Source organism: Kryptolebias marmoratus, linkage group LG24 (assembly GCF_001649575.2).
Source record: "Kryptolebias marmoratus isolate JLee-2015 linkage group LG24, ASM164957v2, whole genome shotgun sequence".
NCBI lineage: Eukaryota > Metazoa > Chordata > Actinopteri > Cyprinodontiformes > Rivulidae > Kryptolebias > Kryptolebias marmoratus.
The window spans coordinates 10678158-10694893 of NC_051453.1; the positions used below are offsets into that span (position 1 = coordinate 10678158).

Below are 16736 nucleotides of genomic sequence, written 5' to 3' on the forward strand. Positions count from 1 at the left end.
AGCCTCCTCATTATTCCACGCTGACATATAAGCTAATTACAGAGCAGGGAAACTGCAGTTTTCTGAAGCTGTGGTACAAAGACAGCTGTATGACGGTATCTTTCCATCTTTATTCAAGCTAACACACCACTGCCCCTCTGAACGGATTATTAGAGAGTTGTCCAGAATGGAAAAATTGGCTAAAAATACTGTATTTCAACTGAGAAATTAGGCTTGACAAATTTCAGGTGGACTCAGATCAGGTACCTGCAGTTTTGGCTGCCCAGGAGCGACCGGCCTCGTTGAAAGCAGCGAGGCCTCTGATCGTGGCTCGCAGGATGCCCCATCGGAACATGGCCACCGGGTCCATGCCAATGAGCTGCCGCACAAAAGCTCTATCGCTGCTTCGCAAGAGCGCTATGATGTCTGGGCGCATGTGGTCGGTGTTCTTCTCCCGGAAATCCTGACGAGGTTAAAGACATGAAGACTATCACAAGATACACCAGGAACACGAATACTAAAGGAAAGAAAGGGTTTCTGTTCCAGAGCTTTTGTGTTTACTTCTGATAGAAATAGCTGCTGTCATATTACCTTGATGTGGTATTTGACTTTCCCTGCAAAGTGCTGAATGACAAAGGCAGGCTCCATGACCGGTGTGGGGACGAAGTATTTGTTGCCCTGATGCTGCTGCTTGAATTTGGCTAACAAGGTCTTATCTGTGGCATGTGGAAAGCTGGAGAACAAGCAGCAGGGGGGAGAAAGGGAAGCTCTGAACCAATATACAGCTTTAACTACATAATAACTATTCATAACTATCTGCAGCGACATGAATGAATAAACGACAGAAGGAATGCAGGTGTTCTTACTTGCTCTCCTCATCTAGGAGGTAGAACAGGCCTGTGGGCTTCTTGCTGATGAGGTGGATGCAGCCCACGTTGTCTATGTAGTCGATGTTGTGCCAGGTGATTCCCTCAGCTTGGTACTCCTCCTTTATTTAGGAAAAAAAAAAACACTTTGGTGAACAAACTCCTGTGAATACATGCCACTCTGTCAAAATTTTAAAAAGAAAAAACGAAAATCTGCGATTGTGCGTCATTTAGAGTGGAAGATTTGAAAAAAATAAAATAAAATAAAATCCAGCTGCTCACCTGCTCCAGGTTAAAAATGTGATTATTGAAGTAATACTGCAGCTGCTCGTTTGCATAGTTGATGCAGAACTGCTCGAAGCTGTTGGTTTGAAAGTCTTCGAAGCCAAAAATGTCCAGGACGCCAATGGACAAGCACTGGAAAACGATGTTAAGATCATGTTAAACCATTTGCTCCTGACTGTTCAGCTGATGTTCTGTCCCAGAAGGAGGGTGTAGTATGTCGTGTGTCTTACGGGGACAGATTCCTCCATGTCTTTCTTGTTAAGCAGTGCATGGTTGATGCGCAGGACTATCCAGTCAAACAAGGCGCTGTACAGAGATTTGGCCATGGAGTCTCTCGCTGTGATTGCCTAATGGGAGAAATAAAGGACTGTATGTGAGGTGATTTCAACAAAATTAATGACATTAAAAGGGACTTTCAGGGTGCGAATATAAATGACAATATAAGAAACAAAAAAACTAGTTTATGCAGATGTTTCAGCAACAAAAAGAAGTAGACAGTGTATTCTGTATTTAGACACTATTCAATGAATGTTAGCGGAGACGTTTTTCTCCTTAAAGCCCACCTCAGACTGGCTGTACGGGAGAATCAGCTTGTCGTTGACCGTCACGGTTTTCCTCTTCGTCAGCGCCTCGACCAGCAGCTCCTCTTCAACCTGGGAGGGGGAGGGGGGATCAACGCCCGCGAGTCACAAACACACAAGCGCCAAAACGAAGCACAGCGAAGAGTCACCGAGAAGCACGGGTTACCTTCAGCAAGCCAGAGAGGGTCGTCAGGACTTCTGGCGGCCCGACCTCCAGACCCTCGTCTCGACCCGTTGACTTCCTTTGGTACGTCACGTTGCCGAGATAAAGGATCGCGGAAAGCACAGAAAAGATCCTGCAACACAGCGCAGAACCTTACAGTTACTCGAGACCTCACAGATTATCCTGTTTTTATTTGAATCTGTTTACATTTAATGACTTATTCTTAATAGAGGCTTTATGAAAGGTTGCTCTCTAATAAACTGCTACTTCGGCTTATTTGATGCAAATGCTGTGCTTTAGAAGTTTCTCTGACGTAAATAGATATATATGTTTTAGTAATATGACTATTAAAATAACTTCTCAAGGACTGAGTGGCAACACAAACCATTCAGCATGTTTAAAAGAAAATATGTCCAGTTTCTACTAAAAGAAAAGTCTGTTTACTGATTCACTCACTGTTTCTTAGTGGCTGGAAGGAAGCCAACCATCTCCATTGCCTGCTGCAGCCTTTCAAAATCGTGACGCAAATCTTCCTCATCTTCGATCTTAAAATTTTCCTTTAAAAGGAAAAGAAAAAAAAAAGGGGGGAGAGAAACAGTTGGTAGGGAGGGACAGAAAGTGAGATCATAGACCTCAAAATTGCTCAAAATGATGATGAAAGGGAATCACTGAAAAAAAGGCTGAGGAAAGATGGGAATCTAAACAAGAGCGTGAACAAAGAGAGCCTTCTTAACATGCAGCGCACACGTGTGAAGTACGCTGGGAGTTTATACAGCAGCTTATTCACAAACTTGGCAGCTTTCAGGAGCACCAGATGCACTTAAAGTCTATTTTAGTGATTTTTTTGTCAAACTTAGGGTGTATCAGTTCATTAAGACAACTGAATTTAGAGGCTTGTGGACTGAAATACAAAAAATCCTGAAAAAGATCTTGATTAATTTAAGTTTACAACCATCAGGATTTCCACAACCGTACCTGCTTGAGGTAGAAGTACTCTTCAGGTGGCAGTAATTTATACTCCTTTCTCTCTTCCGCTGAAGCGCCCAACAGCAGGTAGTAAAACACATGATAGTTCCTGTAAAATTAAAAAGAAACAGTCGAAATGTGCCGTAAAGTGTTTTCTTTATACTAATTAAAGCAAACATGGCAAGCAAACACCTAAATTAATTAATTCTTACTGGCATCTTCACTTGTTTGTTATCATTATCAGGCAGGCAGCTATGGGCAGGCAGGAGCCTCGTATTTATTGTCAAACAAAGGCTTAGTTTTGGTAATGAAAGAAGAACGAACATATTGCAAAAAGCTAATAGAAAGAAGACAACATCTGGAGCTGTGGGGCGTTTATATCAGTTTTCCATTCATGCAATGAGTGGGTAAGTAAATAGGTGACTGGGCTTTGCTGTAAAAAGCACACAGGATTAATGAGTTTCCACACTTGTCACACAAAAACACAACAACATCTGACAGTGGAGTCTATTTCTCCCCGACTAGAAGGGTTAAAAAAAAAATGCTGTCAAAAGCAACCGTAGGCGAGGTGATTACCAGCACACTGCAGACTGAGTAGGCGGATAGTTTCAAAGACAAACCTGTCAGAGGAAGGTGAGTAGATTTTCTAAAATGAGCTGGGAAAATCTAGACAGCAAACTCATAAATGAGTAATGCTCTTCCAAATAAAAAAGCATCTACTGTATGTTATTATACAAGATATTCCCTCAGTCTCAGCTGAGCGATTCATTACTATAGTGTGAATGAAGACGTTTATAGTTGAAGTGGTAGTTTTGCTGATCTGTCAGTTTTGCTGATTTGAAATAAAAACTAAGTTCACAGCAGATTTGGTCATGCCACAAACGATGCATTTCTCAATAACCACGGCACAAATATTTATTAGTCACAGAAGTGGCAGCAGACAAGCAGTCTAGCTGTTAAGTGAATGTCGCTATGAGTAACAGAGGGTTGCATGATGTGAAAAAAAAAAAAAAAAAGAGGGAGCACCAATATGAGTGAGCCACGAGTGAAGTGACAGACAGTAGTCACAGTGTTACAGTAACAGATGGGTATGACTGGTGAGAGATTACACAATAAGAGAGAGCCTTATAATTGGTTTTACAAACATCAAGTAGAGTCATGTTGGTTTAAATATTATCCACTGCTGATGCGCTCAGTGGGTAAAATTTCTTAATGTAATTTGTTGGTTAGCAACTGAACCTGTTTTTAGTGTCTGAGGATACGAGTGTGTGGGTGTGGAAGTCTTTCAGCAGATGAACTCAAAGGCCTTCAGCTGAACTTCACATTAAACCATCGCACTCTCAGACTCTACATGTTTGTGCAGACGGACTCATGAAGCCTGGAGGGGTGCAAGTCCGGTTCATCCTCACCTCTCGTTCTTCTCTCTGGAGACCAGGCGAGACTTCTCCAGGAGGTACTTCTCCACCACAGCCCTGAAAGACAGCAAGAGGAAGAGCAAAGAGGACTTAAAACACTAAAAGGACTCTTAGCTGTGTGTGTGTGTGTTTGTGTGTGAGTGTAAGTGAAAGTGGGTTGGTGAAAGTGAATGAGAGGAGGAGCATGAGTTGAAGTGACAACAGATGCTTGGAACAATCAATGAACAAAGCGTTCACAAACAGTCACATGAATGGTGCAGCACATTTCACACCACCAAACGGCAAAACGCTGACGACACAAGAAGGCCGCTGCAGAGGCTGGAGGGACATTTTCACTGCGGTCACGAGCTTTGCCGTTTTAAAAGCAGTGGTATTTATCAAAAAAAAAAAAAAAAACAGGCCAAGGCCATAAAGTTGTCTAAATCTGATTTTATAAGTCAGACTTGTTTTTTCTATAAGCAACAACAACACTGACGCCACTCCTCATGACACACTATGAATAGAGCCGCTCTGTGAGAAACTCAGTTGCGTCCGTCCAGCAAAAATGCAACCTTAAAGAGAACAACAAATAAACCTTCACACACCTCGCACACGGAGCTGCTAATTTGTTGTGGCTACAGGCACACAAACAAAACATGTTTTAACACGAGTTTTACATACTGTGAGTATTGCAAGTTTGAGATACTCATAAAGATAAATTAATGGTGTCAAGAAACCATCCTTGAGGCACACCCTAAAATACCTGATAGGAACTGAGATTGGGCTGTCCTCCCACAAAAACCTCTAAAACTACAGACCATGTGAATCCCCCAAACTTGATCTAAATGACTCTAATAAGTCTAATCATTTAGTACAGCACAGTATTGTTTCCTTTATACAGTGCTGCTGGATATCTTTTCTAACAGATTTTTTTATTTACCTCATAGTATACTGTTTGTTGAATACTATATATTTGAGTTAATAAAGTAACAGAAAGGAAACCTATTGATATATGAATTTAAACAGCTACTTGAGAGTTGACATCTTCCAAATGCATCAACAAACTACAAGGAACCAACAAACATGGCGGCCACAGCCAGACTGCTGACAAACTGAAGGAAAAAGCTGAACTCTTGACCTCTACAGGTCAGGGAGTGTGGGGGCTCTGCTATGTTGTGGTAGGTATTTCGCAGACATGTTTCAGGTCCTCTTGTCTTCTTGGAATGTGGATCGACTCTGAAACATTTCCAACACGACGGATGTGTGGCCTCGCCCTCGTACATGAGGCACGAGTGATCACAGAATGGTTTAATGCACTGGTTCCCAAACGTTTGGGCTTCTCACCCCAAAAAAAAAATGACCAAGGCATCTAATTCTTTTTTAAACACTCAAGCTTTGCTAACACAGTCTTAACAAACAATACAATTTTTATTGTTTTATGGCGACCAATTTTATTCTTTGTAATAATTAGGGTGAAAATATGTCATAAGCAATCATTTTTTTAATGCAAGTTAATATCTGGAGATTATTCAAGGACCCCCACCTGGTATTTCATGACCTACAATGGGATCCCGACCCCAACTTTGGAAGCCACTGTTTTAATGAGAAGAACAACGATGTAAACTATAAGCTTTTGTCATTCCAGCTGCAAAGTTCAACCATAAAACCCATCTTCTAAAGTGTGTTTTTTTCACTATTTTGATTTATGTTACAGTTTCATGAATCGAGGAAGTATTTTCTGCTTAAAAAAACCCATAAATCCAGTCTGTTAGTTACTTTGAGAGCAGAGGAAAGTGCAACAGCAGCCTCCCTTTTGTGAATTTCCTCTATTGACTGTCTGAATGGCTGCCACTGAAGATGGATAGACAGACAGGAAGTCTTTGTCAAGTCTACTGAACAGAGCTGTGAAGGTCCTGAGTCCTTCATTGTTAGAAGGCAGAAAGCTACACTAGCACAGAAAGCAGATGTTAAATTACATGAGGCCGTTTGCATCAAGTGGATCAGAGTGTGCATTTTATTGTCTCTGAGGTTTCAGTGTGTAGCTAAGAGAAGCCCAAGCTCACTAAAATCAACCCTGAATTACAGACCCTTTTCAGTGTAAACAATCTCGCAGAGCACGATGGGACCGGGTGCCATTAGAGGATAATCAGACTGGGGATGCCCACTTACTGCGGGGCCGAGCAGCTGTCGCCACAAGCATTTACACGTTTCAAATCACAGTTTATTTTGAGAACTGGAGAATTTAGCTCATGCACCAGAGTCAGAAAATTCCTCCTACAAGTCTGAACTTTGCCCTCGCAGCCCTTCAGTTTCACCCTTCGGTTTCAATTAATACACGACACGGTTGGTTCTTTAAAGTCACTGCGAGCAGCGAGCATCTGTTCCCCTCTCCTGATGAGGAAGTGAGGAAGTGACACAGCTGACCAGACTTTGAAGCAGCGTCTAACCAGAGCTTTACTGCTAAGAAAAAGGAAGAGAGAGCTAATGGGTAAAAGTTTCATTCCACATACACACCGAGAAACACGACCGGCCATGAAAGAAATAAAGAGGAAGATAATTGCTTCCAGGGAGGTTCAAAATCCTGTTGAAAACTGAATCACTCACTAAAAAAAAAGTCCCTGAATGTCTTGAGCAAAAGATTTTGTGGGCGAGTTTGTTGAAATGCAGCGTGTTTGTAGCAGGTGATGGATTACTTACCCTCGGACCACTCCGCTCTCCAGATAGTTAACCTGGATGAATTTACCAAAGCGACTGGAGTTGTTGTTGTGGGCCGTTTTAGCATTACCAAAGGCCTGAAAAAGACAAGAGGAAGACAGAGAGACATTCATTAAAGACATACAGTTTATTATCAAAACTTACAAACACGTTAGAAAGATTAACAGCATAACCACAACTATTATTCCCATTTATTAACGTTAAATGAATTAAACAAAAGGCCGAGTTTAAAGGAAATGAAAGTTTAGTGCAGTAAAACACATTGAGCTGGACTTAAAGTTTTAGTTGTTTAAATAAATAATCCACTCCACGAAGCGCCCACTAGTCTCCCACAAAATGTTTCAGTCTTCTGCAGCTCACTGAGGGTGTTTGGAAACGAGAACTGCGCTGGCTTTAAAACCTTATAAGGAAGTGCTACAAGACAAACTGAGGTGGAGGGTAATTCCAACTAAACAAATCTCGCTCTCAGTGCGTTTAATGAAATCAACAACAACAAATCTCCATGAATGTTCCTGGGATTACATCAGGTTCTGTCAAAGCAGCTGAAACGGTGGTTCAGACGAGGAGGCGAGCGACTGCGACTCGCCGATTCGTCTTCATTTTCCTCTGCGTGACGTGTGCGCGCACAGAGGAGCGAGTGAAAGAGGAGAAAATGACAAAGAGGCCATAGGTTAGAGATGATAGATGAGGCTGGGCCAGCCCGTCTGTGTAGCAGAGTCAGACCATCTTTCCAGGCCTTGAAGAATTTCTAACACAGACCCAGACCAGGCCTCAGAGAGGAGGGGCCTGATTACTGCATCGATACGGTAACACAATAGCTCTAGTTTTTTTATTCTTCGTGATGCGCATGTTCACATGGTTACAGATATACACACACACACACACCACAAAAAGGGCCACTGCAGCGGAAGTTGACTCTGTGAATGTTAAATAGGAACCACATTGTATTTTTCAAAGCAGCTAGCGGCTGAATTTGACACAGTTGTGTTGAGGCTGATCAGAGCATTGGGTCCACAAACAAACAGGCACACAGTCACCATACACACACCTACAGGGGATGATTGAGTCTTTTTTTTTGCACTGCCTTTTTTCCCCCCCTTTCTTTTTTACTTCCCCCTTTTACATAAAGAAATTTTGCAGAAACACAATTCTGCACATTTGGTTTTTTCTGTGCACTAAAACCTTTCAAGCAAGATGGGATTTTAAAATAGTTTTGTGACTCAAAGCAAAGCATGAGGTAATAGTTGCTGCTTGTTCATGGATGGTGAAACAGCTGTCTGTGACCAGACTTCTCTTCAGTCAAACCCGGACTTGCTCAGACAAATCTCCACATAACTAACTCTACGGGCTTTTTCTTGCTCTTTTGCTTGTGTAAAAAACAGACCACATGTATAATATACAATAGCAACTCCTATGCTTCTTTTTAATCATCATTCATTCATGTGGGTTCACAGAATATTTCTTCCGTGCCATGTTTAAGGATCAGTAAACGGGCTGTGGAGATGACAGTGTCTCAGTACTCAATGCTGCCCACGGTGCCCCGGTTCTTTTCTTAAACTTTGGAGCCCAGAGTACAAAACTCCTGGGAAATCTCTGCAAGGCTTCGTTTGCCGGACCGTGGAGGGAATTCTAAATATCTCCCAGCATCGTTCGTATTCAAACATGCCCGTCAGTGGCCAGGCTGATTGGCTGAAAGGCTCAGCAGGTATGAGGAAGCAAATCCAACAGTTTTCCAAACCGCGGCCACGAAAAGGCACGGTGTAATCTGCATTCTTACAAAACAGGGTTCACCCACGAGGAGTTTTAAACAAAGGAGCGACGCAGGGAGAGCTGGAAAAGGGGGCCTCGGTCACTTGTGTCGTGTACACATGAGCACAATGTGAATCTCATGACACGCTGATGATTTAACAGATTTATTTCTGCGGCGAGCAGCCGTCTCTGAAAGCCATAATCCCTGTACATTTCCACTTAACCAGCCACCAGTAAAAAGTCTCACATCTACATTTAGCCCACTTCACACACTTCTCTTTACTAACACAGGAAGAGGCATGTGTCTAAGGTAGCCCCTGTTTATGAACTGTTTGTCTCAACAAGCAGAAAACATAAATATTACACTTCAAGTGATCTGAAAGCTTAGTTCTAGTCTTAACATACACAAAATGAGCTAAAAACTAATTCAAAATGGATGATATGTGCAAAACTAGAAATTCACAGAAGCAGTTTGTTACTGAATCCATAAAGACAACATTAAAGGATTTCATAGTAATCATATGATCCCAATTTGCGAATAATTTCAACATTCCTACTGATACCACAACTGAGAGACAAGAGAACTATTCTTTTGTTTAAAAAAAAAAAGCACTTGGTAGTGTTACTGGTAAACCTCGGAGATCTGCTGCATCCAAAGAGCTTCGGTTAAATGTTTCCACAGGCGCTGCCAAGGCCCTGACACCGACATCTCACTACAGCATGGGTACACACACAAAGGCCTCTAAATAATCCAAGCGCTACAAAAAGCCACTTTCACAATTGACAACACCCATGCAGAAGTTATTCAAACCTTTTGGAGAATGGCTGACTGTTTGAGCTGCAGAGGCTTCAAGTTCACAAATATATGAGTTATGTGCTTCAAGCCCGACTTCAGTGACGAAGCTGCAGCATGCAGGCTAAACGCTCCACGCCACTCGGTGACAGAATAGTCACTGTTTGTTGTTGTTGTTATCTTGAATGTGAAAAATGCTTTGGTGAGATCACATGTTCTGAATGCGACCACGTCTCGACACGGTTCCTCCTCCGCTCGGCGTCTCTTTGGGTCATCGGCGAGCAATTCTAATGACATTTGGACCCCTCGAGCTTAACTCGTCTGAATAAATAACAAAGAGACGATTCTTTAAAGCACAATAACAGCAACAGTGGAGACAGAGGGAGTACAATACAATCTATGAATTCCTCACAAAAAAAAAAGAGTCACAAACAAATAACTGCTCTGCCAACACAACTGTGACAGAAATACTCACCTCAGGGAACATAAAAGCAGAAATCACAAGAAGATTAATAAATCAGTCGTTTTTTTTAAGTGACAGTTCAAGCAAATATTCAAAGGTTTGCAGCAGGTCTGTTTCCTATAAAGTTAAATTAAAGATGTTTGCATTTAGAGATGTCTTTAAGGCAGAAACAGCATGATGGCACTGGTGGTTATAAGGAAAAAAAATCTGTAATTGCTTCAGGATGCAATAGTTGATTGATTCTATTCTTGGCTGTGACTGGAAAGAAAAAAATCAGCACAAACTAGTTCATGGGGAGAACACACGCTCGTGCCAGCTATGTAAAAGCTCAATAGAATGACTAACTCTTCATTGTTGACTCTGAAGTATATCATTTTTACAGCTAGACGATGCAGCACAAACAACCACAAGGTAAAGAAATGGCAACAACCTTTAGTTTCATATGTGGCCTAGTTCTTCGCATTTTAAATAAAACGGTCTGAAACATACTGACACATGAACCGAAGCAAAGAAACTGAATCCACAAACGGAAACGGTGGTCATAACCAGATCGATATGACGAGTAAAGTGTTCAGATCACAATCCACACAAGAGTAAGAAATAGAGCAGAAAATGCTTTCTTTGTCATTTATCCAGAGGGAAAAACAAAGTCTGCGATTCTAAACTTTAGTCTCAACATCACAGACCACACTGGACTGTCTAAACTATGCAACCTTGGACCATTAAAGAACTTAGATTTTTTTATTTCTTATTTACTTTTTTGCAGTTTTCACAGCCTTTGGCTAAACAGCAAGACCCCATATCAGCCAAAAAAAACGAGGAGTGATAAGGAATCCACGCACATTATCTGGCGTTTTAGCTTTTTACTCAATAAATAAAAACAAAACACTAAGCTCTTTAACTTTCTGTGTTTATATTTGGGCTGCACAATGTTAACATTGCAAAGGAATGCAACAAATCACAAGCACAAACTGAATGCCAAAAATATATATATTTGGCAATTAGATGGACCCCTAAATACCCACAGCTGATTCAGATGATAGTGGCTAAAATGCTAAAGCTCACGGAGAGTGTTTTGAGCAATGTTATGACAATTTAGGTTTATCATAACTGATACTGTCAATGCCATAATCAGAAATATTATCGCAAATGCATGTTTTTTCTAATACTGTGCAACCCTGGTTTATGTTCACAAGATATTTTAAACATTTCCTCCACTAAAATCAACGAGGCTTTGCATTTGTATTGTTTATATTCATAGCACGTGTTTGTAATTTTGCAGTCTGATTTTTAAGGTCAGTACAGGTGAGAACTGGCTAATTTAAGTGTAAAAAATTTAAAGTTAAAGCACAGACACAAGACCGATGTTAATGGTAAAATGTTTCAATAGCTAGAATAAAGCTCAAAGTGCCAATTTTGCTCTTCTTGTGGTTTGGTGTTTTACCAAACTGAAGACATTTAGAGCAGCCCCACCCATGTAAAGATGAGTACCACATCAAACCCCAGCACATGGTGTGGTCACGGCACCACAAATAGATCCTGAAGAGGCAGGCAGCCTGCTGCAGCATGTAAGCTGTGCAGGGCTGTAAAGAAAAGACCGAAGAGACGCATATTCTGATCTTCAGCAGGACTCTGAATTATTACAGGAAGGCATTTGTACACACAGTACATTTATATGTCTAGCTGTGTGTGTTCATAGCATGAGTCAGAGCCATGGCACAGTGACTTAAACCAGATAATGTCAGCTTTTCTCAGGCTCATACACAATGCCACCCACCCTCAATGACTACTCACACACAAGAGATAAACAATAGATCAGTAGACAGAATGGCCGGCTTCTCCTCTGCACTTCCTGAACAACAATACAGCCCTCTGGTCTATCCACACCCCTCAAGGCTCTGAGCTAACAGCAGAGGGAACTACTGCCTTTACTTCCTGTGTCGTAGCCGCTTCCTGTTAAAGGGTTCCGGACGATAGGAACTTCCTGTCTGAAGCTGTGAGACAAGAGTGGCATGGAGCGCACCGGAGACTCAGAACAGGAATGTTTCACTGGGACAACGAGCTGAAGAGCAGAGATCTCTGCAGCAGATCTTCTGAAAAGTCCGGTGTATTCAGGTCTTATTTAGTTTCAGGTTGATTAGAAATAAACGTGTAACTAATTTACCTAATCAGATTTTGCTTTTATTGCTTTTAAACAGGCATTAGTGAGCTTGCGTCTGAGTGTAAGAGACACGCTTTAAAAACAGTCAAACGACTACGATTCTCTGACATTTCTTACATAGACCCTACAAGCTGAAACAGAGGCAGGTCATGCTGACAATGAGAACAAGTAAGCTTCAAAGTTTTGCAGAAGAATAAGAAATCATACAGCAGGTAACTACACACCAGAGGTTCGACCAGTTGAACCAGTTTGCAAGAAAAAAAAAAACCATTTAGTGTTAGTGAGCTGTTCTGCAAGATTAAGTCTTATTTGTTCAGACCACATAGGCTGTTCAATACAAACTCCCCTAAAGATTTTTCTCTACCCAAACTACAGTTTATAGAAAGAAAAAGAGTGGCACAACGTTTTAAAGTAGGACAGCAACTTTTCCAAACAGTCCCAGGTTGGGGTTATACAATCTGCCAGCAAAAGAGCCCAAAGTTAGAATCCAGAGCCATAAATGATGATCTCATCTCCCCAAAATGTGATCCAGGCCTTAAGACCTCCACTATAGCTCGAGGAAACACACACAGAAACACATTCCCCCCCTCACAAGAGCGCGCGCACGTTTTCTACCCTTCGTAATCTGATCAGTCTCCACAACAAAAAGAATTTAAAATCCTTTTGTCAAAGTAAAACTTCCCTCCTTAAGTAAAAACCCTGTGCTGTGTACTGAAAGTCTTCACAGGATTTGTTCAGCAAAACGTGTGTGATACTAAACTGCAGAGATTTAACCTGTAAAGCAACATTTGCTTCACGTCAGCCATCTTATGCTGCACAGAAGGTTTTCACATCAACTCGCAAAACTGGTCTCTTCGCAAACATAAACTAATGCTTCAACCTTTTTTCAGTGAAACACATAATTACTACGATGAAGACAAGAGGAAATAAAAAGCTGTTCCAATGACTGGTTTCAGATGCAATCAAGTTTATAATTGCCCCCTACTGACCAGGCCCAGCAAAGTCCAAACCCATCTTCCTGTCTGACCCTGCAACCACAGCTCTGGACTGGGCTGACACACTTATAATGTAAAATATAAAAAAAGAAAGATGGGAGAGCAACAGAGTCGCAGCAAAGTCTGCTAAAGGGACCAAAACTGTGCTGATGGAGGGGGAAAAATTTCAGTCCGCTGCCTCCCCCTTCATTCCTCAATCTGTTGTCTGGAAGCAAACACTGACACACATCAAGAGCCTAGAGCTGCACTTTGAAACGTGTATCAGAAAGCAGCAGCGCTCGGACGGTTTTGACGGCTGATTGATGAAAACATCACGACCGCCTGTTATTGTATTTATCCACATTGTGTTCTTGCACCGAGCTTCAGACTGACAGCTTGCGGCCAACTCCCATTAAACTTCTGTTTAGTTTTGTACGGTTTCCGAGAACTGCAGCTTCCAATAAACGCACCTTTACAAACCAGGATTTTTTATGCCTTTCTGCACCATTTTGTACTTTGAATAAACTGCATTCCACGTGCGGCTTTTCTGACTAAGGGTCTTTTTTTGGTCCCGTTATTGTGAAATAAAACTGAAAAGTATGTGGAGGAGATTTACTTTCAGATCAGAACTAATTAATTCCCTTCAACATGAGAGGCTACCAAACCAAATCCAAACACAGAGGTTTTTGTACAAATGTTATTCAGGTGGCTATGCTGAAGAGAAGTTTATCTAGGCACATATTCACATGTTTAAAACTCTGCTATTAACCAAGCAAACTCTGTCTGTCTGTTAGCATAATATCTCATGAACTGCTGAACAGACTTCAATGAAACTTTCAGAAAGTAATCATTAAGACTGGTTTACTTTTGGAGTCAACCCAATTCAAGATGGTCACCACAGGTAATCAACCTTAGCCAACACAAAAATAGCTACAACTCAGTCAAGTTCACAAAAACTGAGCTCAAGTTTGATGTGGTAGTAGCTGAGACTCAGCCTCAACACACTCCGAGCACCAACACATCCTGTAAGATCTCTCAATATGAGATCGCACATAACGAAGTTTACGAGGTTTGACCAAAAATGGCTATAACTCTGTAACTGCACATAGTGAGATGATCTTTTTGGATTACAGCAGGCAGAAAATACTCAGGACAGTCCGACCCGTTCGACAGTCCATGGTGATAAGACTATCCTTTATATTTTGTTGAAAAGGAAACACATAGGGAGCCGAATGCTCTTTGAAACGAGAACTAAATCTGTCTTTTTAACATTTGTTGATCCCCATTAAAACAAACTGGAGAAAGACTGAGGAGTTATCGCAATTCAGAAAATAAATACCCCAATAAACATACACAAAAAACCCTCAAGCTCATAAATCAATTATTCGTAACCAAACAAGAGACATATTTAAAAGACTATAGCTTTCTGCAGATCAGAAAAATGCCAGACAAAAAGCTGGAATATCCATTTGGCGCATGTGCCATTAGAAAGTTAATGTTAATTTACAGCTTGACAAGAAAAGCTTGAGTCGATCCAACATCTGGAATGGGTTCCAATGTTGATATAATTTATGTATCAGATTAGACTGATGCCATTAATCCATTTCACCCTTCACATATGGATCCTTGGATCGAATGATTCAGAGGTCAGGCAGAACTTATCGCAGTAAACCTGCTGCCAAAGAGTCGCTTGTTGCCGAGTGAGAAGAAGTCGTGCAAATATTCTCACAAGTGGAAGATTTGAAAAAGTGAGGAGAAAACTCGTTCCTTTTCACAGGACCAATGATGAACAGAAAATAAAAATCACAAAGGCTAAAGAAATCCCAGAATCCTCACTCAGGTTTTAAACAGAACAATGAAGCAACTTTGAGCCAAACTATACTGAATCAACCCAGAAACACACCTTAACTATGTGTAACCAAAACTTTGATGTGGCATCACAATTACAAGCACTAAGCACCAACAGGATGCTAAATGATAGCTTGAACTCATACGCATATCCAAATCATGATCTAAATCCATAAGTAAAGACATGTGTTTTCTAGTGCCATCTAATCTTTATTTATTGCTGCCCTTTTCTGCCCATCAGAAAGATGGTTATTAAGTCTGGTTTAATGTTTCAGTTTTCGTTCATTTTGGCCCGTCAGCAGCTGCAAACGGCGAGTCAGTACAAGCAAGTCATTTCACAGAGGAGAGAAAGCAGGAAGAAGCGCAGTCACCTGACTGAAACAGCCACAAATAAGTAAACACTATAAGAAACACCAGTTTGTTCCCCAAAAAGTAGAGAAAGATAGAGAAGCAGTTAACACCCTAATTTACTTCAGATTCACAGTATTTTCAACTAAATTAAAGGGTTGATAAAGCAACTTCCTCCCTTTTTTCTCTCTTTCATTTCTTCTTTCTGAAAAAACTGCAGTCTTTATGCTAAATATTCTTTTAACACTTTCATCATTTTAACGCTTACAGCATTTGTCGTCCTGTGATTCTGCATGTCAGAGCAATAAGAGTCACGTTTCAGGAAGCGATCTTATAACTGGATACCTCTTAAAAGAAGACTAAAAACAAAATAATAATCCTGACATGAAGCCAGGGCGCGGAAATGGCATAAACAAGCATCTCTGAGCAGATTATTTCTCTTTGATTAGGTGCTGAGGAAAGACACTAATGGTGTAATAAACTTTCCCAAACATGTTCTTTTGCAGCATACTTTTATAAACCAAATATTGGTTTTCGACTACACGGTTTACCCGACCACCCCTAATCGTTTCCTCCAAACCAGATCACATTGCTCTGCAGTCACACATGTTAGCATTTTACCTCCAACACTGGTCCCGCTCCCAGAATGGTCCTCTCCACTCCGCTGGCGTAGCCCTTCTGGCTGAGCCCCGTCAGACAGTGGATCAGGAAGTTGGTACTCTGGGTCTTGCCCGAGCCGCTCTCCCCAGAGATAACAATGCACTGGTTGACCCTCTTCCTGAGCATTGCATAGTAGGCCACGTCTGCAATCGCAAAAATGTGAGGCTCCAGTTTGCCCAGCTGGTGTTTCTCGTACATCTTGACGTATTTCGGGTTGTAGATGGGCAGGAACATAAAGGGGTTGATGGCGATGAGGATGCTGCCTGCATAGGTGTAGATTTTTTTCTTGTGGAAGCGCGTGCGTAGATTGTTTAATATGCTGTCCTCACTGAGGACGGGGAGGTTGCAGAGGTCTGCAAAGTCATCCTGGGGAGGGGGAAGGAAGCCCCTGTCAGCAAGCTGGTGTACCACTTGTTCCTTCGACAAAGGGGGAAGGTGGACATATTGGATAGAACCATCACGATTCCTCTCCTGAATGGAATGGAGAAAAATAAACTTAGCATAATTGCTAACTTATGAAACTGACACAATGACTTTCTGAGACAATTAAAATAATTTGAGCTGTTGGAATTTCTTAAAGAAAACAAAATAATTGAATGCAGGTCCACACATGCTGGTTACACACATTGCGCAAGGAAATTGTATCTTGTGTTATTGTACTTGTTTTATCACTATGTTTCCATCATTGTTGCCTTAGGTGGATTACTGGTTTAGTTTTTTCTATGAAAATGCAAACAAAGAGGAAGGGAAGAGAGAACAAAAACAAGGACAATACAACACTCAAACAATGG

General features: G+C 41.3%; 1 protein-coding gene across 6 annotated transcripts in view; it reads right to left on the reverse strand.

The window, feature by feature from the left end:
• Positions 1-16736, reverse strand: part of LOC108230619 (unconventional myosin-IXb) — a 44693-nt gene that overhangs the window by 13375 nt on the left and 14582 nt on the right. For all 6 annotated transcript variants that reach the window (XM_025003952.2, XM_017406986.3, XM_017406989.3 and 3 more), the window contains 12 exons: positions 15907-16416; positions 6932-7026; positions 4250-4312; positions 2850-2949; positions 2331-2431; positions 1878-2007; positions 1694-1783; positions 1361-1477; positions 1128-1262; positions 846-967; positions 571-712; positions 247-442 (listed from right to left, as the gene is read on the reverse strand). In XM_025003952.2, the coding sequence (XP_024859720.1) occupies positions 247-442; positions 571-712; positions 846-967; positions 1128-1262; positions 1361-1477; positions 1694-1783; positions 1878-2007; positions 2331-2431; positions 2850-2949; positions 4250-4312; positions 6932-7026; positions 15907-16416 (1801 nt within the window). The remainder of the gene's footprint in view (positions 1-246; positions 443-570; positions 713-845; positions 968-1127; positions 1263-1360; positions 1478-1693; positions 1784-1877; positions 2008-2330; positions 2432-2849; positions 2950-4249; positions 4313-6931; positions 7027-15906; positions 16417-16736) is intronic.